Source organism: Anopheles arabiensis, chromosome 2 (genome assembly GCF_016920715.1).
Source record: "Anopheles arabiensis isolate DONGOLA chromosome 2, AaraD3, whole genome shotgun sequence".
Classification (NCBI taxonomy): Eukaryota; Metazoa; Arthropoda; class Insecta; order Diptera; family Culicidae; genus Anopheles; species Anopheles arabiensis.
This window is the reverse complement of record NC_053517.1, coordinates 108,883,900-108,908,438: the sequence shown is the minus strand read 5'-3', so window position 1 is coordinate 108,908,438 and position 24,539 is coordinate 108,883,900. Positions and strand designations below refer to the sequence as shown.

The 24,539-nt window shown below is 47.3% G+C and overlaps 3 protein-coding genes across 26 annotated transcripts; 1 reads left to right on the top strand and 2 right to left on the bottom strand.

Moving 5' to 3' along the window:
- Nucleotides 1-45: 45 nt before the first annotated feature.
- Nucleotides 46-17,501, bottom strand: LOC120897890 (epsin-1). Of its 24 annotated transcripts, none has more exons than XM_040303053.1 (16): nt 17,319-17,436; nt 15,306-15,379; nt 15,103-15,132; nt 8,014-8,082; nt 7,198-7,598; nt 6,541-6,794; nt 6,147-6,437; nt 5,833-6,062; nt 5,567-5,738; nt 5,188-5,499; nt 4,918-5,121; nt 4,669-4,837; nt 4,307-4,581; nt 4,143-4,235; nt 3,294-3,803; nt 46-1,865 (listed from the first exon to the last, which is right to left on the bottom strand). In XM_040303053.1, coding segments are annotated over exons 5-16 (2,580 nt in total). In that variant the 5' UTR covers nt 7,199-7,598; nt 8,014-8,082; nt 15,103-15,132; nt 15,306-15,379; nt 17,319-17,436; the 3' UTR covers nt 46-1,796. The 24 variants fall into 24 exon arrangements, 23 of the variants coding, with proteins under 23 accessions (XP_040158987.1, XP_040158990.1, XP_040158985.1 ...); XM_040303056.1 differs by having other exon boundaries at nt 7,198-7,571; XM_040303051.1 differs by having other exon boundaries at nt 7,198-8,082; nt 17,403-17,499.
- Nucleotides 17,502-17,824: 323 nt separating this feature from the next.
- On the bottom strand, nt 17,825-22,194 carry LOC120895501 (DIS3-like exonuclease 2). The gene is made up of 2 exons (XM_040298949.1): nt 18,639-22,194; nt 17,825-18,573 (listed from the first exon to the last, which is right to left on the bottom strand). The coding sequence occupies exons 1-2, from the start codon at nt 22,065-22,067 to the stop codon at nt 18,304-18,306; spliced, it is 3,699 nt and encodes a 1,232-aa protein (XP_040154883.1). The 5' UTR covers nt 22,068-22,194; the 3' UTR covers nt 17,825-18,303.
- Nucleotides 22,195-22,575: 381 nt separating this feature from the next.
- On the top strand, nt 22,576-24,401 carry LOC120895505 (protein Aatf). Its single transcript, XM_040298956.1, has 2 exons — nt 22,576-24,047; nt 24,120-24,401. The coding sequence occupies exons 1-2, from the start codon at nt 22,633-22,635 to the stop codon at nt 24,244-24,246; spliced, it is 1,542 nt and encodes a 513-aa protein (XP_040154890.1). The 5' UTR covers nt 22,576-22,632; the 3' UTR covers nt 24,247-24,401.
- Nucleotides 24,402-24,539: the final 138 nt, after the last annotated feature.

The following is a 24,539-nucleotide window of genomic DNA, read 5'->3' as shown; positions in this document are numbered from 1 at the left end:
CGATTGACGAAAACCACTAATTTTCTCCTCCTCCGTGCCACTTACTATCATTGTTGTTCGATTCCTTTATTTTTAAATCATAGTCCGTCCCAACCAATGAAATAAGACCGGCCTTTGCGTTATCTTACGCTAAATAATACATTAAAGAGCAATGAAACGGAAGGAGCCAAAGGTAGCAAACAGAAATGGAAATAGATCTCAAGAACAGAATAGAACGTATAATAGCACAATAGTTTGCGCGAGCTTTGCGCCAAATCTCTTCCAAGTGACACGAACTCTCGCCCGCGCACACACACACATTTTGTCAGTTGTTCCAAGGAAGCAAATATAATAAATTAAACTGTGTACATTCATACTTCCTGGGGATCAACATAAACATATACGGTGGACATTAGGACATTTATCAATTTAGGAATAACCAATTCAACTTTGTCAATATAATAGAACCAAGGCTCAAAAGAAAGTACCCAAAGGAGATGCTGCTTTTGAGTACAATGTAAACTGTTAAGAAGGGAGCAAAAAAACAAACAAACGATGATCATACAATTTGATGAAGCTAGCCCTAATCTAGCTAATAAAAAGTGTAACTTTTCTGAACAACTTAATTTTCCCCGAAATTACCCTTCCGTTTCTTTTCTTAACCCGACAAACGCAAACAGGCATCCTGAAAGAACCTGTTTGCGCACAGACATGTTCCCCTCTTCCTCCCGGGGTTAGTGTGTTGTGGTATCAGTGTTTCATTTATCATTTAGTAGTAGCTGTAGTATTATTTTAAGAGCTTACACAATGTAGTCTCTCTCTCCTTGCGGTTCCATCGTTTTTCTTCTTCTTTCTTCAACTAGTATAAGGCATTTTTCATTAATTTGCATAAATTCTTCCTATCCTTCCTTCCATCCTACTTCCTGCCGGCCAGTTCTGTCGTTTTCCCGACACACATACACACACAAATTGTTACAGCCGCTGCAGAATCGTTGTTTCAGTAACAAGTGTCTCGATCTCCCTCTCCTTTTTTCTTCTTTCGATATCCTCCTCTCTTTCTTCCAACAAATTGTGGAACTTTTTATCTGAAATCACGTCTTTTTTTGGGAGGAAACCATCGGGCGCGGTATAATCCATTGAAGTGAAATTGGCCAGCCAGTACATCAACATAGCAAACAGAATTGGAGAACTTTGTTGCTGGCTTTCTGATCCATCCTCCCCTCAAGCGACAGCTGAACAGCGACTGCATGGATCGGTAAGCTTATTGAACTACGATTTCCGTTGCACAATTCACATGTAGGAGAAAGTTTGTGTGTATGTGTGTGGAGATGTAAATGACTCAAAATGTGGTGAGGGCGTCTTCCCCTCTCATCCTGCCAATTGGTTTTCTACACTCAATTTCAGATGCTTACGTTAAAGGTGATTTCCGGTTCCGGTTAGAAACGTAGAAAACTAGCTCGATGTATTCTATTACTGTTTGCTTCACTACCCTTTTCCTGGTTGGTTGGTTAGTGTGAGTTTAGTGTCGTATTGCCTCCTGGGTTCTGCTACTGTTCTCCCTCTCAATTTTTTAAAAACTTGGTTTGGTTAGGTTTACATTTCACGTTATCCGTGCCTTTCTTCTCACCGTTTTTCATCTACTACCCTCTTGTGATTGTATCTCAACGCCCTCTCGGCGCTTGCTCCATGTTTCATACACATGACAAGCTCATTTTGATTGCACCCTTGCTAATGGTTGGTTCGAGAGCACGAAGGTTCTGCGGATGCTGCCAGGGGCGCACTGCGCCATGGACCTCTAGCTGGGTTGTGGGAACTTGTTACGAGAGGAATGGATTCGACGATTGAGGATTCATCCAGGGAGCGCTATTGTTATTGTTTAGATTGGCCTGTAAAGTGGTAGTACACAAGAAAAACTTATTAGAAAAGGTTGTTATGATAGTTTATAGTACTAGAACAATAAGACAAAAAACATACTGGAATTATAAAGGTGAAAATCTTTTTCATTGACTACAAAATAGCATTAAAAAAAATTGTGAAACAATGTGAAAATAGAATGTGTTGAAGTTAGTAAAGGCATAATGGCAAACAATTAATATAAAAAAAAACACAAGATAAGGTGCTTGGTGTAGAGAAAAAGATGATAATAACATAAAACAATGCAAATGTAAATGAAAGCAAATATGAGATGAAATGCAAAAAAGCATAAAAAGCAATAAAAATGAAACAACACACCCGCCACATCACACATAAACAAAACAACTTTACCAGAAGCGAGCACTTTTCGCTACCGTAGGATACACGCACACACACTGAACGAGCGGGATAAAACAGACAGTTGTTGTTCCTCAGAGGTGTGGTACACGTGGTTGATGTCGCAGGTTCGGTCCGGCGCCCAAACCCGTACAAAGGAATACACACATATACGCACACACATAAATACACGCGCACAGCAGAAGGAGGCAGCAGCTTGGGTTGTGTTGTAGAGAGAGCGAGTGATGGATGTTCTGTTGATGTTGCTGGGGGCATACCCGGGCATATACTAAAGCATACAATCACCGCACAAGCACAAGCATGTTACTGGAGCACACGTTTTGTTGGATTGTTTGTTTGTTTGTGGGGTGTGATAGAAGAATCAGCCCAAATCACCAAATCCCTGTTGCGCCAGCCAGCCAGCAAGCCCATGGAAGCAGCACACCCAATGAAGGTCCAATGCGCACAACACGACAGGATTATTTAACGGACGATCGGATCAATTACTACCTACAGTGGGGGAAAGTGAGAGGGATGGAGGAAGGTAGTGGTCTTGATAGTTGGGATGAGGGAAATGGGTGAAAGGTGAGGAAAGGTTTTGTTTCCGATTTAACACGCGCACGATTGTTAAGGGACGTTCTATTTTAGCGTCCATGCCCCATTACTACTGGACGTGGCGTGCTGAAGGTTTGAAATTTTAGAGAGAAAGAGAAAAATAGACGATCAATAGCAAGGTAACGATGAGCAAGAGCAAAATGAGTGTTGGAAGGAACATGTTAAGAATAGAGCAGAATATTAATTGGATAAAAAGAGAAAAGAAAATAAGAAGTATGTTATTGCATTGAGCAATCAAGCGATTTAGCGACGAAGGGAGATCGTTGATGTCATCAAAATCTATAAAATCGAGCAGTTATTTCCCACATATTCGATGTAACGAAGTAGAACTAACAAATCCAAAGCTACCACTGTATGACACGACTAACACGAGCTCTTTCTTCTCGATCACTAGCGTTACAACCGCACAAGTGTGACGGCCAGAGTGCACACACTCTTCTACGACTCACGTGGTAATTGTTGTTAGCGTGACATGTATCAGCAAAGGTCGTATTATTGCCACCACCCTGACGATTGTCATTATGATTGAAAGCGTCTGTAGTAGTAGTAGTAGTAAAAGCCGACGTCCCTCCTCCACCAGGACCGGCAACATCGAGCGTATCGTCATCGACAGCAAAGTGGAAATCGTACAGCTGACGCAGTGGGCGCGTACTATCCAGCTGTGCAGCAGACAGATGTCGTTCGATGTTGCCACCCGGTGCTGCGGAAGGTGCCATTGCGTAGTTGGTGTTGAAAATGTCATCCTCGATGGTAACACCGGTATCGTTGAGACGACAGTCGATGTGTTCCATGTGAGCCGTTGGAGGGGGCCAATTTTGTGGCTGATGTTGTTGGTATTGCTGTTGCTGTTGGTAATCGGTAGCCGCACGTGCGTAAGAGGCTGATGAAAGCTCACTGTTTGCATTCACATCAACCGTAGGGTACGGAAAGTATTCCGTTTCGTCCTCATCAGCAGTTGGCTTTGTTGGAGTGTAATAAATGATCACGTTCCAGTATATGCACCGTAAGCATAGTCGCAGAGCGCGACAAGGAAAGAAAACGAAATTATAGCTAATTCGCACAGTATGTCCTTCTTCATTACCATGCGTTTACGAGCCTAGCTTGCGATTAGTTTGATTTAACAAAAGAAAACCACACCATATGCGCACAGTTTTCAATGCGAGACAAATGCAATGTTAGTTGCAGTAACATTACACGCAAACACATGTCGCTTCTTCGTCTGTTTTGTCATTACTTTCCCATTTTTTAAACCTAAAACTCAAGACTAACGCTTTGTGCGTGTTTCCGTGGATACTCACTTGCGCTGTGGTCATGTTTGCAACCGGTGCCCACGGGTCCTGATTAAGCGTTACTGGGAACGGGGACTGTTTCAATTGATTGATGGACGGAACCTGAACCGAGGAGAGGATTACAGATTAAACACCATCCTGTATGATACGCGCCAACCGTCTAGGACACTCACCTGAGGTTGATTCTGTTGGAATAGGTTCTTCTGTACGGGTGCACCGGCACCGCCGGTTTCGCCGAACGGATTGTATGCCGCGGACGATGTGGCCGCTGCTGCCACACTGCCACCGCTCGGCATTGGTTTGATTAGATTGTCCAGGTTTACGAGAGCCGAGTTTTCGCCGAGGAACGATTGCGGTGTCTTCTTTGCGGCCGTCGACGCGCCCATGCTGGGTGAGCTTGAGTTCGTGCCGGAGGATGACAGTGGATCTAGGTCCCCGAGAAGCAGTGCTGGTGTGTTGTTGTAGGGGCGAGAAAATGGAAACGTAAGCAATTGGATTGTTAATTCACCCCCTGCACTGGGGAGCTGTCACTTACAACTGTTGTTATTCAGATTGTTGCTGGCGGCATTGTGGTTATTATTGTTGTTGGTGGTGCTGCCGCTACTATTGTTGCCTGCCGCCCGCTTGGTAATAATGTCAAACTCGTCCAAATCGGACACCGGTGAAGTGATAGCACCAACGGGTGAGGGTCGATTCATTAGAGGCTAGAAATAGAAGCAAGACAACAAAATTTCATAAGTTTCACTCTAATTCGATAGCGCTGTAGTGTAGCTAGAAGACTTACTCCACCAGCTGCGCCAAAGGTAGCTTCCAAATCTCCAACACTTCCCGTGGCTGAGTTATTGCTAACTGGAGCCCACGGATCTAGCTTAACAGCAGATGCGTTTGCCTGCCACGGATCACCACTGGCAGCAGCAGCAGCAGTAGGCACGGGCGTGGATCGTTTATTCGCTTGCCAAGGATCGCCAGACGCAACGCCCAGGGGAGGCTAAAAGCGAAAAGAATGGCGCATTTTAGAAAGGCATTATAACCCAAAATTCAGCTTTAAACATACCGCAGTAGCTCCAATAGGGACAGCATTCGTTTTGCTGTACCACGGGTCCAGATTTCCATTTGAAGCTCCGGCACCGTTCATCATCATCGGTCCGGCGGCAGCGGCACCCGCACCTGCACCATTTTGCAACCATCCCTCAACCGACGAACCAGACGTTACCGAGGGCGATTGTGTGCGCGGTTGCCACGTGTCCGCTCCAAGCAGCGGAGGTTTCGACGTGGATGGTCCCGCCGTAGGTAGGGCCGAGGCAGTGTTTAGCCACGGATCTACTACCGCCGGCGGAGATGACGTTCGCGACCAGGGATCCGTCGTCTGGAGAGGGAAAATCGAAGGGTATTAGTTATGATGCCACTAAACAGGTGTATCTTGTTACGCCTACCGTCGGTCGGGATCCACCGGCAACGGGCATTCCCCAGGGATCGATCGTACCACTGGTACCGGAGGGACCGGCGAGCGGTTGCTGTGACGGGCTGCTTATGGATGCCGCTGCGAAAGAAATGTCCAACAAATCCACCAACGCGCTACTTCCTGCTGGGGGATCACCGTCTTTCCTGTTAAAAGAAAAAAAAAAAACAAATGAACCAATGAGGCGTCTTTTTTCTGCCAAATCCTTAAGCCGATTTTTTCCACCCCTAGTCCACCTACTTGAAGTCCTGCTCGCTTTGGCTGAGTGCCAACTGCAATCGAACATCGTCGCTGCGGCGCTTTTGCTCCTCCTGTTCCGCTTCCTCGCGCGACATTGCCATCGCTAGCTGGAGTTGCAATTCCTCCTCGCCGACCGTCTGCGGTCGCACGAACTCAATCTCAGACACCGGCTTGCCGACACCGCTCGTTGCTGCCCCCGCAATCGGTTCGCCTTCACCCCAGTTCGGTGGCTGGAAACGAAAAAGAGACGCGTGGTGAGTGAGCGGATTTTCCCACCAATCAGTAGTCGTATTTCCCCACCGCCCTCCCCTTACCCTTGGGTCACGCTGCGTTGGGCCATCGATCGAACCATCGCTACCGAACCCGCTGGCCGTTCGGGCGAAACGTTCCTTCGCCTTCAGGGCGCGGGCCCGCTCGTTCTTCAGCCGCTCGTCATCCTTTAGCAGCGAAACGAGCTGTTTCGCCTTTTCGCGCACGTGCATGCCCTGATCCTTGCCCTCCTCCATGTACTGGAATTCCTTCAGCGTTTGGATGGCGTAGATATTTTCCTTGCACTGTTGCGCCACCTTCTCCGTGCCCGTTTTGATGAGGTACTCCAGCAGTAGCTGCATGCGCGACATAAAAAGGGAGAGGGGAGAAGAACGGGCCGTTAGTATCAAGTTCCTTTTCGAGTCGGTGCACCGGGTAGGAGGTTCGAGCAAAGCTTACCAGTGCCTTGTACACGTGCCGCCAGTTTTTGCCGTGGTCGTTCATGCGCTTCCAGATCATCTGCATGATTTCGGAGAAGGCCACCACGTTGTACGTGAGGTCGGCAATCTCCGCCATGATCGTGGACGAAGGGCCCCATGGGTCGTTCGAGGTGGCTTCCCGCACCTTCACCTGCGCATCGGAGTAGTTGTGGGCGAGGTTCTTGATGTTGCGACGTATGCCAGCTACGTTCATTTGTGTGTCGGTTTTCCTCACTGTCAAGAGGGGGAGCAATAATCGAAGAGAACAAAATTAATACAAACATATTGAAAAACGCTACCATATTACAAATTCAAGATAAATTTCAGATCATTTTCAACATTTTCAACATCATTTTCGAATAAAGCCAATAATGTTTGGATTGGTTGCAACCTGTACATTTACTTAACCCCGTCGCTTCTTGCGAAGGGTTATACATATTCTAGTGAAGCCAACTAACTACGGTCACCGAAAGCAGTTGACCGGAAACACACACACACACACACAGTGGTTTCGTCCGGAGAAATGGTTCCCCAAGAAGGTAGGCTAATAATTAAGTTATGTCGTGTTGAACAACACGCAGTTACACCATGCACATATGCAAATCTGTTTTTGCAAAAGAGTACTGAACCAACTTACTTTTGACGTGTTGTCTGTCTGGCTCTGGCCTTTCCTAGAGTATCCTCTCTCTCTCTCTCTCTCTCTCTCTTTCTCTCTTTGTTGTGGGTTTACTTAGCCCTCCTGTTCCGAAGTGGGTACAAAGTGTGTCCTCGGTGCCAGATGAAATCTGGTGTCGTAATAAATTAAAATAAAACACGCACACTCACACACAAATACGAGCACTTTGCAAGTTCGTTCAATACACTTTACACAATACACTTATACAAACGGATTAGTATACACGATGCAAATTTGTTTGAACTTTGCTATTCTTGTTCAATTTCTATTACGTGATCTCTTTATCTCTCCCTCGCTCTCTTACGGGTAGTTTTGGATTGTAAGCAATCTTTCTACTGCAGAATAAACTATACAATCAAACACTAATAAACACAAAATATAATTACAAAAACGCAGTAACAGAAACTCACAAAAACGAATGTCTTTGCAAACAAAACTAAGAAAAAAACACAACACGATCGTGGAAACTGAAAAAAGGAAATCCCAAATACGGATACTACTACTTCTTCATCGGGTCGTCGTTGTTGTTACACAGCATGCCAAAGCTGCAGCAGAGAGGCACGCACACAGAACACACAACACACACAATATGTCCTTTTTACGAAGCAATTGCAAACGGTGACGGTGTGGAAGGTGATGCTGATGATGATGATGATACTGTTTGATCCTAGTCAACAATCTGCAGGGTGTATCTCAGGACGTGTTTACAGCATTTAGGCAGGTGAACACAACGTAGCAGTAGGCGGCGATGGCTGCGAAGGCAACGGTGTACCTTACGTTGCGTGATTTTTGAAGAGTTCAGCCTGCGTCAGGTGGTTGTGCCGGTTGGTTAGGGGGCTCAATTAACTGGATTTGGGAAGGTGATAAATTGGGGAAAATAGAACGACATTAGAATGAGGTTGTGAGTGAGGTGGAAACGTATGCTGTGTAAGTAGCACGGAAGTAGTTATTTTGATTTAATTGGAAAAGTTTCACACAGTTTTAAGCAGATACCTTTCCAATCAATTCAAAATATTAATTTAGAAAAAAAGCTTAAAATATCACAAAATTCTTTCATGTAAACCATTCGCAGGTCAAGACTTTCCGCAGTAAAGCTTTGAGGCCACATTGTTGGACACCATTGAGCAGTTCAATGCACGTGCAGGCGACTTCTTAAACCTTTGCACAATTCTCAGTTTCAGTCTCATAACGTAAGCCACGACATCGTTTCCCACTGCCCCCTCCAGAAGCGCAATGAATGCATGCAATCGACCTCCGCAGCTTACTAAGTGAACGAGCTGTTCTGCAGAACGCCAACCACCGCTACACTTTGACTTTGAACTCGTGTGCAGCCAGCCTGCCATTAGTGTACATACAACACACACTGCATGAATTCCTTCTGCGCGCCAGGCGCATCGGACAGCTCAGGTTTCGGAGTCAAAGCCCTCCCCCGTAGGTGTGCTGAAGCAGTTCGATGCAGCAGCAAAGCCCCTACACCATGTGCCAGCCTGTATGTGCCATATAATAGCATCGAACGGTACTACCCACCACCATCAGCTTGGTACGAAATGCGCCCCACGGCCACGGTTCGTTGAGCAATCGGCGGCTATGCGCGCTACTGGTGTTGGCGGATTTTACTTTTTCCCCATTTTTTCTTCTATTTTCTCCAGTTCGATCTATTTTGCTGTTCCGCTTACGGGGAGAGGGAGAAGGTGCAAACGATAAAAACGTTCCCGCATGAAAGCAGAGACCATTATCATTGTAAATATAAAATTCGCAAAGCTGGTTGGAGATAACACGGGGTGGATTGGCGAAAGAAATGCCATAGAAAAAAATGCTATCTTGATGTACGGCGATCGTGTTTCTTGGGCTCACTTACTTGCTCAAGACACACACAAAAAAACTCAATATTTATTGCTCAAAGTGAGCTGCTGCTGTGTCCTCCAATCAGCAGAATTCCTAACAAACATTTCACATCCATAAACCATAAATCTTGTACTTGTACTATACAGCAAATGCTCAGCTAATAAATGCCACGAGTACGAAGATCGAAGATCGTTTTACGCATCACACAACGATCATGAATTGCCGATATATTATATGAAATCCTTCACGTAAACACTTCCCTTCGCTGCCGGAGAGACCACACAGGGTCACAGCAGCAGCAGATCGTAAACAAACAATTAACATAGTAGCAAAAACTGCACACTGACAGCATTTCCACAGCATACTTCGATACGCAAAGGGGGTACACAAAAAACCCGTTTGTCTGGTTTTCTTCGGCGAAGGCTGAAACGATCGTCGTGCTGTACGAAGATCAGAAGGTGCAAACGCGATAGAACTTGCGTATGCACAGGGAAGGAGGACACACGATTCTTCTTCGAGTTGTTGTTGTTTTGTCTTGAAGAATGTAGTTCAGTAGAACACTGACGAACGTTCTCCCCTTCCTTTGATGTGTTTTCAAACAAATCGCAAACACACACACAGAATCCACTGCCTGTTCCTGTTTCCTATACACATCGAGACTGGACGTGATTTGACTTATCCAAAACACACTTTACTGCACACCAAGTCCACCAGGTGATCGGAATGCTGGCCACAACAAACGGAGCTACTAAGGCACGAAGCTGAGTCCACACCCTTGCGACAATTAACATCAAACGCCACACAACACACCAGACGCAGTAAGCGGTTATCTTCGCGCAAAGATAACTCCGTTATCACCAAACGGCACCACTGTGTGGGTGGAAGAGCAAACCTTGCCTTGGTCTCTTTAGCTTTGTTTGAGTTCGTACGCTTTTTTGTGTGTTCAATCTCGTTATTTCTCTGCTTTAAAGAGAGACACAAACACTTTACGTTTTAAGGTGATATTCGCAAAGCTTATCTAAAAGCGAACACTTTTGTACACACTTGCAGTAAATGACTTGCCTTGTGACACTTTGGATTCTGTGTGTATTTTCTAGAAGTAACTTTTCAAATTGTAGCAAGAAAGCAAAACTAAGGTTCTTGTCTGAGCACCGAAGGTAAAACAATCTTCCTCCTTACGGTACGCATCACAGTCGATGACTGACTGTCGCTGAGCGGATTCGCTGTCCTTGGCGTCAGGCTAGTAAACACACACACACACACACACAGAACACAGAACACAGCAGTTTGTGCTGCATGTTACGCGACAAACGATGGGCCACAACCGAGTCGACAAAGGATAATTTAATTTGCTGCTTTTACCATCACCCACCGTTGGGGCAGGACTTCGGGCAAACGGGAAAGGGAGGAGTGGATTCGCGTGGCATTTTTTTACGTCTTTCTCCTAGCTAGAACATGCAAAAAAACGAAAGGGCCAGAGTGGGAGTGGTACACACATGTGACCACTTGGCTAGCGTGCTGTAAGAAGTAGCTCAAAAAAACTGCATTTGTCCAGCAAAAAACAAAGGCTGCCCTACAAGGGAGGGTTTTTTTGGAAATTGGAACAGTTCAGAGCTCCAAGAGAAGCAAACAACAACAGATGTTTGATCGCGATGGTTGATCATCATCACCCCAGGAATGTTGAAGAATATATGGCCAAAGGATTCTGACTCACAACAAGACAGCAATAAGATCTACAAAAAAAGCATAGCTTCAACTTTAAAGCTTCTATAAATAACAGATAAACCGTTCTCGAGTTCTCCGTCTCCACTTCGACTGAGCCAGTAAACAATGTTTCATGGACCGATTTTTACGATCGTAGCTGATAATTTAATTTGCATTCACTCTGGCTCTGGCTCCTTGCGAAAATCCACATCTTCTCCAGACGAGACCAAAACCCCCCCGGCTAGAAAGGTCGTCGTGTGCAAAGGGATCAAGTGGAATCTTGCTAATTTTTTTTTCATTTTTTTTTTATCAGCCAACCTCTGTTCATCCGACCTGTTTCTGTTTCGCTTCGCCAAATAATGCACTCCGTCCGTCCGCCCGCAGTCGTGCAAAACACACACAACGATGCCAGACAATGCACAATAATGTTGGTCCGAATAAGAAAGAAAAATGCTGGGAGATCATTTATATCTACTGACCTTATTTCTCGCCACAGTTTGCCTGTTTGAGAGAGATGCAAAAAAAGGCGAATGGAAACTCTTGAAGATGTGGTTGAAGATAAGACATCATAAATGTCAGAAAGGGGGTTTACCCTTGCCGATTCGTTTAACAGGATACAATTCAATAAACCCGTCGAACCCAAAAGAACAAGCAACAAGGGCGCCAGCCAGCCAGTCAGCTTTCCACGCCAGCTCTATTTAATCCATCGAAACCGAACACTATCAGGTGTCTTTCCCCAACCGAGCAATAACCGAGTTATCCGATCGTTCCAAAACAGTGGTATAACAGTGTCCTCGGTATTCAAACACTCCCAACCCCCCCACCAAAAGGTTGACCGAAACCCCCTTCTCGATTAGCAGACACCATCACCATCTCCTGCCGTGTGACTAGAGCTGCACGTTGTTGGCCCAAACCATTCCCAATAATCCGCTAACGTGGACCTCGGGCAATGCATAATTATTTATTGGCCAGAGAACTCCCACTCCCGAAACTCCAATGTGCCTCTTTGAGTGTGTTTGTGTGTGTGGTTTGTCCCTGAAGTTACCTTGCAGCACCCCTCCTTCCCAATGTTCCACCAACTTCCTGTCATCCATTGCTGGAGGGAGGTCGAAGCAGGCGACTATCTAATTACAAAAATCCAATCCCCCTGACGATGGGATTATTGGCCTCTACTGCCCGGTATAGGAGTCCTCCAAGCGTACGTCATTGGCATTAGTAAACGGACACAACTACCACCACCAACCACCACTATCTGTATCGGGTGTTTGTGTGTTTGTGTGTTTTGAGGTGATATTTATCACCAAATCCAAGCGCATTTCCAAACCGATTTAACCACAAGCTTCTTATCAGCCCCTTCCTTTTCGATATAGTGGCGAGCCGCGCTAGTGTCACTGCATTGCGAAATGTGCATTTTGGGAAGGGAAGGATGACTAATGCAAACAAACCATGGCCAAAATGGAGTCATTTTAAGGGATGATAGATAAATGATCTCTCTTGCCACAGCGCACTCCTAGCTTCAGCACAACAACAATTATGCTTCTAATGTGCTTGGCGTGCTGCATTGGCGCCGCCATCTAATGCGCAATAGTGTGAACAGCTCCGGGCGCTCCAGACAGCGAAAACGAACGTACTTTCACCAAACCTCCCTTCTTCCTTGCCCCTTCCTCATCCATCCATCCGGTGGGTAGTTTTTTTCTTCTTCTCCTTCGTCAAATTTCTCTTCTTGGCATTCTACCGTTGGAGCTTGCTCAGCAGCAGTGTTATGAGGTGTTGCGTTTTTTGGTCACGTTGCAAAAAGCATGACCAAAGGAAGACAGAGAGAGAGAGAGAGAGAGAGAGAGAGAGAGAGAGAGAGAGAGAGAGAGAGAGAGAATCGGAAGAAGCAAAAGTCGGGGGAAAATTAAAGCATATATACACACACACATCCATACAAAAACATCAACAGCACATATAACATGATCGAAGAACATGCAATCAACCGCACCCTACTCGGTTGTGTGTTACGGTGTACATTATGTCCGTGTGAAGGGGCGTTAGTGGACTCCCCCTTTTTTCTGTTGCTGTGTTCAACACCTCCAGGGGATCCTGTCCAGGACAGCAATGTCACAGGGCAGGGTAGGGATTCATTCAATTTTTGCCAATTTTTAAAACCCACCAGGCAATATTTATCCGATGTAAACATGTTGTAATTGCGCTGGACAAGACCAAAGTGTCAGAAAGGGCCTGGCATAATTGAATTATCATCCGCTTGAGCAAAGCCTTAAAGCGTTTTTCCCCATTCTACTTGCTCTACTCCATCAACATCCACTAAACTGACCACTGACTCGACTAAACCAACCAGGAATTTTGCTGCACACCGATAAGATACGGGCACAACACTACTTAAGCCTTCATCACAACCTACTGTTTGTGTCGGTTTGTGTTTCCACACTCCCGTTTGGCACAAAGCAGTATTGGTGATCGCAGCGAAGCAAATGTCTAGAGCGTTTACATTTCTATTGATGACAAACGAAAAATCGAAAGAAAAAAAAACAAGCCACCGCGCTATCAGATACTTGTTGCATGTCCCACGGTGACGGGTGAGAATGTCACAAACAAAGACTACAAAAGCTCCAATGACGTAAGCTGTCCCGCTTATCGGCTTTGCAGGCAGAAGCCCCATCATAAATGATTCGTAGAAAATTGAAGTCGGAAGTGGATGTACAACTCTTTCCGCTGGGCACGTTCACTTTTCATAAAATCCCAGTGCTCAAACCCCCAAAAATAAGAGAAGTTGCAAGGAACAATCCAACGCTCTACTTGCACGTACAGAATAACAGACAACCGGCGACAAGAGAGCCATTTTTCATCGGTTTCCCCAGCAACCCAGTCAGTTCGCTACCGCTCACTGAGATGGAAATTCCTCTCGTCATACGACATAAACGTTCCACGTTCTTGTGCAAAAATGAAATTACCTTCAACGTCAGGCCAAGCTTCAAGCATGCTGATGATGATGATGATGATGTGGATGACGCCGGAATGACTGTGACGCCGGTTCCCCACCACTACCATCACAGTGTGTGCCGGTGGTACTGCTCGTCGACTACTACACTACTTCCTTTTGCACTGCAACTGCACTGTCTCCTACCCTTGATATTTGCGCGCTGCTACGTACGTGCTGCTCACTGGACGAGTAGATAATGAAGCAAATCGTCCACCCTTTCCCCTTTTGCTGCAGTGTGACGCCCCCGGTGTGAATGCACACGTCGGGATGCATTTAGTGTCTATGTGTCTTTTCTACATTCTGCTGTACGTCCGACGCGATTCATTCTAGTGTACATCAACACTGTCTTGCTCTTCGTGTTGGAAGTCGCTTTTTGTCGCACTATCATGACGCAATTCCATCCTCCCACGAACGCTTTATTAGTTCAAAAGCGTAGAAGGTAGAGGACGAAAATGGAGTCCAGGACTCGAGGTGATTTATCTGATATGCGATAAAGTCGCATGAGATATACACTGTTCGGTCTGGTTTAGTCCAGTGTGGACACTTTAGCGCCCGGAAGAAGGAACTGCTGCACGGTCGGTCAAAAAACTTTAACCTCCACCGGGCATAGTAGCAGTAATGGGGTGGACCGCGAGAAGGTGAACCAGTTATGGCGATTGCCGCCGGTGCTCCTAGCGATCAGTTTGCGTTCGTGGGGCGAGTCAGTGACTGCCACACGATAAGTGGATTATTGATCGATCTCGTCGGCTCCGTTGGTTTGTGTTGGTGCACCAACCGAAAACAAAAAAAGGCCCGTTTAATTGAGGGAACGCAAAGAGAATCTTTATAGCAGCCTTGCAATCAAGACGGAGTAGGCGGAAGTGTACGCACCAACAAGAGCAGAAACACTTGACGTTTCTCAACACGTTGCGGCAATAAACGGCGGTCGCTTGCGTTTGCGTACCGTTAGGCGGAGGGTGCCGCCAGGAAGGTCTCTTAGCAGGTGAATAGCATTTGTGTAATGAATTAATGTTTGCTAGCTGTTTCTTCCTCACAGAACTATAAAATATGGGATTTTTTTCATTCTAAAACGATCACATTCTTCACAAATACTGGATTGTTCTGAATGATGATTCGAAGCATAACTGCCTTTCATGAGTCATGAAACATTCCTAGATGAGTCATCTAAACATTTCGTACATCTAACATGTGGGTTAGTTCTCGGAGCTTTAGCAAAACAGAAAATACCAGTTGGAAACAGTGATAATTTGGCTTATTGCAACTAGAACAAACATGGCATGCTTGAAGCACTACCATCAAAGTTGTGTTCGAACATTAAAAAGTGACCCACTTACCTTCGCATTAAACCAAAGCGGAGCGCCACACTTTCAAATCGATCGGTACAGACATGTATTAATAGGAATTTGAACTAAATTTTCGATTGATTTCAATTGTATAAAACAAACACAGCCCACACCACAAGGGGCACACACACACAGACACACACACAGAATGCAAACAAACAAGCACACACACAGACGCTTTGAAGCACACTTACAGGATGTATAAGCTGTTTTAGTTACAATCAATCTGGCTGCTGATTCAGTGCAAACACTAAATCAAACAAAAAATCTGCATCAAAGGGGGGTGAATTTAGAAAGAAAATAGAATCATTGCGTAAAATTACTATTTCCATTTCGCGCATCCCCATTGAAAACAAACGAAATACAACTTTTACACCGCGCACTAGCACAAACACACACACAGACACGTTCATACACTACTTCGTTCGCTCCGGAAAGGAATGAATGAAAGTAGCGAGATCCGTTCTACGAAAGACACAGACACACACACACAACCGGTCCCTCCCAGGCCGTTCACGCGCGCATTCACTGTTGTCCTTGAAAAACGTCGTCGTCTTCACCGCCGCCGCCGTTGTCGTTGTTTTTGTTATGCTCTCGCTTTGTCGGCATTTTCTTGGCTTATTTTACCTTTTGCTTAAAAAATACACCCCTTTGCCTTGCTTCTACTCTGCTTGTCTGGGTTCTTTGTGTATCTAGGTAACTGTCACACGCACAAAAGACACTTCCGTCCGTCTCTCTGTGTTGTCAGGAGCGCTGGTGCTGGGGTGCAGCAGGCGATGCTGTTAATGCCTACGCCGAGATTCATCAAACAGCACATTCCACAGATGTACACATTCACACACACCAAAACACACACACATACGCAAACAGGCACATGGAATGTATCGCAGATGTGGAGTTTTATGCTGCGTTGAGTCAATGCTCGGTTTCATCGGCCAGCTGCGCCTGCCGCACCATTTAGTGTTATTCACTTTCCTTGTTTTGGGGTTCCTTACGTTTCATATACACTCCAATTGTTACTTTGTGGCAATCGACACTGTGCATTAATCTTTGGACTGCTTTTCTGCTTCTAGACGCTTCCACCCTTCCAAGGAACCATTACTAATAGCACTTAGCGGCCCGCAGTTGGGGCAAAACATACACACACACACTCACAATCATTCTGGTTCACTCTGATTTGTGTCGTACTATCGTGTAGCTACAGCTGGATAGTATGTATGCACAATCAATCACTACTTTTTGTGCTCTTTCAGTTGTCTCCATCTCTTCCTGCTTTTTAGCTTCCTACTGGGATTCCCAATGCGACTAGCGGCAAACTTCCGTTCTTGTGTTTGAGCAACAAAGTCACCCATGCCTTTTGATGTTGCTGTGCTCGCCACAAATCAATTTCCGTTCTGTTGATGTAGAAATTCAGATACCTTCTCACGTTCATTTGCTTCCGTTCGTCGTGATCGTGATGACTTGCAGCCACCACCACCACCAGCACATCCTACGCTCTCATCATCTTCGTCTCCACCACACATCTGCCGAGACAGCCACCGTTCAGTATTTACCCTCTGCCACAACGAATGGAATGCAAAGCAACATCTTCTTCTGGGAGGAGAGACTGACGGATGATCAGATTTCTTCACCAATTTTGTGTGGTACAGCTTAAGCCAGCCTAAAACTAGCTTTCTGGCACCCTTTGAATTTAAAATCACCACCCATTGGAGGCAGTTCCAGTTTGACTTTAGTTTAAACCAGGCAGCAATCTTTCCATTTAGCTGCACCTCACACTACCCTCGCACGACCGACCATCCTCCCTCCAATAACAAACGTACCCCCGGATGGAGGGGGTTGCTTCCGTTTCCTCGCCACAAACCCCTCTTCCCATATCACACCCACCCTTAACCGTGTGCAGGACATCAGTTTGGATAAGCGCAATTTCTAACTTTCTTCCTGTTTTTGCGTGCCTGTTCAGTTCGGTTCCGCAAAGGCAGCAGCAGCTTTCACATCGCGTCGCCTACTTTGCAACACCACCCCGAGAATTACGCACAGACACTACCACACACACAGACACACACACCACACACACATGATCGTGTAAATACGAAATGGGAAATGTTTCTCGTAATTTCTTTTCCACCTTCACAGGCCATTCGCGTACGCAAATACACTTTTTAACACATCTGCCTCTACTCTACAGCTTCACCAGCCTGTTACAATACCGTACGATAAATCCGTGCCGATTTAACGCTGCGTAACGTTACTATTGCTGCATTTGCTCAGCGACAGCAATCCACTCTGTGTACCTTTTCGTGTCGTTTTCTAGCCCAGTGCTGCGCTAAGGGTTGCACACACTCCCTTTCTTGTTGCTGCTGTTACTTTTTTACTCTTTTGCGGACGTTTTCTAATGGTAGTGGTGGCTTTTGCTTGCCCATTCATACGGAACGATACACACGCACACAAGCGCGCAGCCTGCCCTGCCATCCAGCGTGGCTGAAGCAAAAGTCAAACTGTTTTCAGTGCGTAGTTGAATTCACCAACAGCTCGAGCCGTTTGGCACGGATATCGTTTCCGATAGCAAATGTTTCCCGAACGTTTTGAAGTAGCAGTTTTTTTTCGTCTTTGTTTAACTTTTGCTTGCGTTGCATGCATTTAATTGCGGCAGTAGCAACGTTCTCATAAATATTTTCTCAATATTTCTTCCTTTTTGACGTAGGCACAGCGCTCATCGGGGTTTGTGGTATCTGCGTGCAGATACGTTATTATTAAAATATTTGATTTTTTTTTTTTTTTAATCTAAAACCTATTCTGACTCATCGATACGGTTATTTGCGACGCGTTACGTTTTGTACCCAATGCCGCCGATAAGTGATCCAAATGTGTTACAAGGATCATATGAGTAGTGTGAACTCGGACAGCAGTCTTTCTATTAAGTCGTACAGAGTACATCGTCTGTGCAAAGTAACCGCGGCCCTGATTGCAAGCTTACATCTAAAAAAACATTTACTTTACACAATTATTTGTGCGTCTCGTAGGGCTGGTAAACTCCCTAAAATGTTGTCCAAATGCGCGTTTTTATAAACACAATGGTACGTTAAATTAAAGTAAAACTACGCGAAAAATTGACAAAAAAGAAGAGTATCCGTTGCACAGGGGGTAAACGTTACGTTCTATGCTGTGATGCAAATGCAAACACTTAAGATCGTTCTAGTAGATGCGAGCGGATTTCATTTCCTCACTTAAATCAGTCACCGATTGCTCAACGGTTTGCGCCACCGTTGAAGCGGATTGTTCCTGCGTTGCGATGGGAAGAACTGAACTTACGATGATCGTATCCTTTATGACCTTTACCGTGACACGAACCTTGGTAAAGATTGTCAACTCGACCGGTGGTATGGAGCTATCGTTCGGAATCAGCATGCAGCTCGCGACCGGTTCGGTCGGTTTATACACGACCGTGGCAACGGTGGACAGTTTCTAGAAGTGAAAGTAAGCGTTAGTGCACATTTCATACCCGTGTCATCCAATCGAACCCCTCTTACCTTAGTGGCAGCTTTCAGCACAATGCCGGAGTGTATCAGCACCAGCTCGATATGATGGGCGGCATACCCCATAACGGCAGCCTCCGTTTCGTACTCTCCCACAGCCTCCAACCAGTGGCGGAAGTACAGCAGCGAACTTGCCTCGCCCGCACACTTGGCGTTGTACTTTTTCTCGTTGCAAATCATGGCCAGACACTGCAGCTCCTCGGGCGACCGTTTCGGCTGCACATCGATCGCTAGCGCGGCGGCCAGCACACGATGCACCAGACAATCGGCATACCGTCGGATGGGGCTGGTAAAGTGCGTGTACATCGGTATGGCCAACGCGTAATGCATAAAGTGCTCGGGCGTGGTCGCATACAGCGAGCAGTAGTACTGGGCCCGGATCATCGGTTTGGCGAGCAGCACACTCAGCACGCTCCGGGTAGCGTCCGGGTTCTCCGACGTAGTGATGATCGTTTCCATACACTCCCGGATGTCCTTCGGGCTGGCGTACGATAGGGCGTGCCCATGCAGGGACAGCGTGCGGACGAGATTCTTCATCATGTTCTCGGCCGGCGGGCTGTGGGCGCGCAGTAGCGAAATTTCCGGGAATGCCTTGTAGATCGCATTCGCAACGGAAGTGTTGGCAAGCAGCATGAAATCTTCAATCATCTCATTGCTCGGACGCACCTTGTACACACCGTACTCGATCGGTCGACCGGTGGCAGGATCGAGGCGGAAGGTGAGTTTGGGCTGATTAATCTTCAAACACCCATCGTCCATGCGTCGCTGACGTAGCTGCACCGCGATCGATTGCAGCGTATTGACAATCTTGCACAGCTGCTTGGCGTTGTAGCCGTGCATAATTTCCGGGAACTGATCCTCCTCCACCTCACAGCTCGGATTGTCCAGCATTAGCTGCGCGTGTTCGTAGGAGAGCTGCGAGCACGAGTTGATGACGGTGCGTGCAAAGCGCGTACTCAGCACTGTCCCATCGGGCTGCATCTCCCAGAACACGGAAAACGCCAGCTTATCTTCTCCGGGCAGTAGAGAACAGGTGTTGCACAGCTGCTTCGGCAGCATGTGGTACACCGTGTCCACCATGTAGATGGAGGTGGCCCTCAGCTTCACCAGCTCGTCCAGCGGAGAGCTTTCCCGCAGGAAGTACGTTACGTCCGATATGTGCACTCCGATTTGATAATTGCCATTCTCGAGCTGCTTGCAGCTCAGCGCATCGTCCAGATCGCGTGCCGTCGCCGGATCGATCGTGAAGATGCACTCCCCGCGCAGATCTTCCCGCCGCTCGAGTTCCTCCTGCGGTATACAGTACGGTACGGCCGGCAGCTGTGCCAGAATGGCTTCCCCGTACGGCGTCACGTCCAGGTTGTGCTCGACGAGGATGGATTCATTTTCCACCTCTAGCACGCCACACTTGCCGATCGATTTCAGTATCGTGCCGATCGGGACCTCATCCTGCCACTCGATGATTTCCGCTTGGTACAGGACGTCCGTTACATCCACGTCGCCCGTTTGCGGCACCTTGCGATCTTCCTTCTCCTCCTTGTCGTCCTTCAGCTTGGCGATGTTTGTGCTCAGCAGTGCATTTGGCCAATCTTGCTTAAACACACGCACCGGTGGTATGCGCATGTCTCTTGGCATGAACACGCGATAATGCTTCTTACCCGGTGCCGCTGCAAGGAACTTGCCAACGCACTGCCGGTTGTGCCGCTTCTCCAAAATTGCCACTACGAAGCCGACACTGTTTTGCGTCGATTTTCCCCCAGCCTGCTGCATGGCGTCCTCTTCCGCCGACTCATCGTTTCTATTTGCCTTTGGACTGGTGGCAGCATCATCCGACGGTGCCTTAGGCATCACAAACACCCGCACTCGATCACCTTCCATGGCGCAGCGGCGCAGCAGAATGGAATTGATGTAAACGTTGCCCACCTGCGATGCATCATCCACGAACGATTGCATATTGTTGCGAGCGTTAATGCGCACAAAGCCCTCGATGACGTAGCCGACGTTCAGTGTCACCAACCCTTGCACGAACGTGTCCAACCGTTCCTGAATGATTTCCTTCGCTTTGTCCCGGATGTCGAGAAGGATAAGGCGCGGGTCGTAGTCCTCCTCCGAGCGTACATTGCCATCATTCAGCAGGTAAGTGACCTGCTCCTCGTACGTTCCTCTGCTATATCGTTTCTGTTTGAAGTTGCTACTGTCGTGGCTGGAGTTGGCAGTGGCTCCCTGGAGGGATGGGTCTTTATGTTGCTTTGCCGGTGCTGCGGGCAGTGTAGCTTCTCTACATTCGGCAAGATACTGTCTTGCCTGCGTAGCTAACCCTTCGGCCACATGCTGAATGTCCTTGTTGACCAACACAACGTGCTTCTTGTGCGGATGGGGAGTAAGTAGGCCGAGCTCCATTCCCTGCCGCTCGAGGAACTTTTTCCGCTGGTTGGAGCTAAGCATAAACAACTGAACGAGCAGACGATGCTCCGGCGGCAACTCATCGCCACCGACCACCGATACGTTCGTGACTGCATTGCTCGTACTTGGTGCGGGTGTTGGCTTATCCTTTCGTTTCGTTTCCTTTCTGCTGCTCGATTCCGATACGGATCGTGTTGCTTTCAGTGGATTCTCTCTTGTTTTATCCGGCCTGCCTGCACCTGGTGCGTTATCCAGTCTGGCTGCCTTCTTCAAATTCTCTATCTGTGCCTGTATCGATTGGATCTGTCTTGTTAGCTGCGATAACTGATCCTTGCCTGGACCATCCTTGCCCTGCTTCTTCTTATTCAGCTCCTGTAGCTTGGTCGCTTCCTTTACCTTGCGCTTCATTTCCTTTTTCAACTTTCTAGCTTTCGTCCGGTCCTTGTCCGTTGCCTCCTCCGGCACCCCAACTGGTGGAGGTGAATCATCGTCATCAGACTCTGCCGCATCACTGCTCACTGCTGCATTGTTTGGAGCTGCCACCGGTGGCTTCTTCCGCTCGCCACTGTGCTCAAGCTGCAGAGTGACCAGTTCCATCGTCGCCTTTTCAGTCGATTCTGCATTCGCTGCAGTAGTAGTAGTGTTGATATCCCCCATTTCGGAACCTTGATTCATTTCCGCCAGATTCCACTTGGGTTCCCTTTTCTTACCGCTCCTGTCCGACGTCTTCTCCGCCCTCGTATGGGGTAAGTGTGCCGAGGTAGAAGATGGTTTTACGTGCTTCGATTTACCGTCCGGTGCGTTAAGTGGTTCGCTCAACACTGCTTTCGCCGTACCGCTTTCCGTTTCTCCGTTCGACGCACTCTCCACTTTCCGCGGGGTAGTGGAGGCGGAGGTATTTTTGCTGCTATCTTTCGCTAATCCCTTTCTGCCACTCGATGAGCCAGCATTTTCCAACATTTTGCGCGTATCGTCGATCATTGTTTCCCTTATTTCACGGAAGAACTCTTCATCTGACATGATGCACTCTCACTCTCGGAGCTCTTTACACAATATGTGCCAACTTCACGAAATGCTCTCCGATTACGATGCCAACTTTGTCTTCTTTCAGGATTTACACCACCTTCCCCTCTTCAACCCTACTACCCCGCAAAGGGGGGTAAAACCAACCCTTGTGTTATGGTGGTGGTGGTAGTGTGGGAAACAACGTAAACAGACTGTCGATCAACAGACATGGCGATCAATTGTGGAAAGTAAAGAAAGATTAGTTTCCATCTGTTGGATAACGAAAAAACTAACGAATTTCAATTATTTTTTGGACACCATATCAAATTGAAAAGCGTATTTCTGTATTTTTAATTAGGAAAATAGAATAATCCGCCCTTCATTTGCGAACGGCGTTCGTTTGACAGCTGAAAGCACTTTGTGTGCGTGTGTGTGTGCGTGTGTATGGGACAAACGTCAAACTTCCCAATTCAAAACAAACACATGTGCACATGTTTTTGCCCGTACGCAGGCACGCAACACGACCAGGCCCGCCCCCAAAAAAACGTGATTCTACGCCAATTTTCCACCCGCGGCCAGGATGAAGAAAAAGCCTGCGACCCTTTCGGATAAGTTGAACAAGCTTTTCGCCCCGGAGGACCATTCGGACGAGTCGGGCGATGAGACAGCGCCAAAGTTCAGCGAGTTTGATGAAACGCCGGATGATGCGGGCCGCGATGCCGCATTGAGTGAGTTCCGCAAGCGCAACGTTCGATTCCTGGAAGAGTTTGACCGGAAGTACAAGGGAGCAGTGTCCTCGCGGAGTGAAACCTTCGGTGAGGATGATGAAGAAGAGTCTGACGGAGCTGGGGATGATTCGGACGATCTCGGTGGCGATGATGATGATGATGATGAGGAAGAAGATGATAGAAACGTGCGGAAAAGCAAACCTAAATCACTTGTGCTACTAAAGCCACCCCGAGAGGACGATGATAGCGAGGATGATGACGACGCCGGAGACAACTATGATGAAGAGGATGATGACGATGGTGAGGATGAATCGGGCGGAGATGATTACGAAGAGTCCTCGGACGAAGACGAACAATCATCATCAGCGCGCACGGCAAGAAGCAAGCAGCAAGCATCCAAGCAACCGGAGCTCACCCTGCTCAAGGAAGAAAACCGCCAGGATGCAATCAACAAAGGTTTAGCGGTCCAGAATCAGCTGAAAATATGGGAACGCTTGCTGGAAATGCGCATCAAGGTGCAGCCCTGCTTGCTCGCATCGAACGGTTTGCCACCGCCGGAAGCGTGCGAAAAGCTGCGCTCACAAAATGAAGAATTTCGAGACAAGGCACAGCAAGCGGTAGCGACCGTAACGGAAGCAATGGATCGAATGCTCGAGCTGCAGGAACTTCTGATGGGTCGGTTCGCTGAGACGAAGGATCTGCTTAAGAGTGGTTCCAAACGACCAGCATCCGGCTCGAAGTCGTCCAAATCGAAACGGATCGCACTGGACGGGTACGAAGCGATGCTCGCTGGCAGGTGCAAGGATATGGAGGAGTATCGGAACAGTGTGCTGATGAAGTGGCACGATCGGACAACGATCGCATCCAAGATGCGAAGCAACCCAATGCAGTCGCAGTCCGTGTTGAAGAAAATCGAGGACAGTCTTATCAATCGGGAGGAGCTGGTGCGTAAGACGCAACTGTATCGCGGCGGTTATACGTTGCTCGGGCGGGAGGTTCCATCGGAGGCAGCGGGTCCAACACAACCCACCGATCGGGAGGATGGCCGGGATGCAGGGGAAGAACAAACACCGTCCTCGGTTTATGATGGGGAAATTTTCGACGATTCGGACTTTTACCACCAGATGCTGCGGGAATTGATTGAGTACAAAACCAGCACCACCGACAGCCCGCAGGAGATTGCCAGCAAGCTGGCGGAGCTGCAGAAACTTCGCAACAAGATGAAGAAAACGGTCGACACGAAAGCGTCAAAGGGTCGGAAAATACGGTAAGTGGTAGGAAGGGAGTGATTTGAGGAGGAGTTTTTCCCGACTCATGCATTAATCATACCAATTTGCAGGTATGTGGTACACAAAAAGCTGGTTAACTTCATGGCCCCGGTTCCCGACTACGAATGGACGGATGAGGCAAAAGATGAGCTTTTTGGCTCACTGTTCGGTCAGCGGCCAGCGGCAGAGGAGCGGTAAAATAAAGGCGTGTTAAGTGTATAATTCAAAAAATGTAAAACCAATAAACAAAACATGAACTCAGCGGAAATTGCTGCTGAAAAGCGGTAAAAAACGCAGACAATTGTAAGCTGTTTCGTGCTCACGCCGCGGCATGTTTTGTAAGCAATTGCAAATTGGTGTCACATTGTTGTATACCAGTGCGCGCACTAAAGCGCTCACTTCCTGCTAGTTTAAGCACTTTTTGCTGCTGTCCCCCTTTTGAATGTTGAATCGCTTGTTTCGCTTGCCACATAGATAACACAGTGCCATAA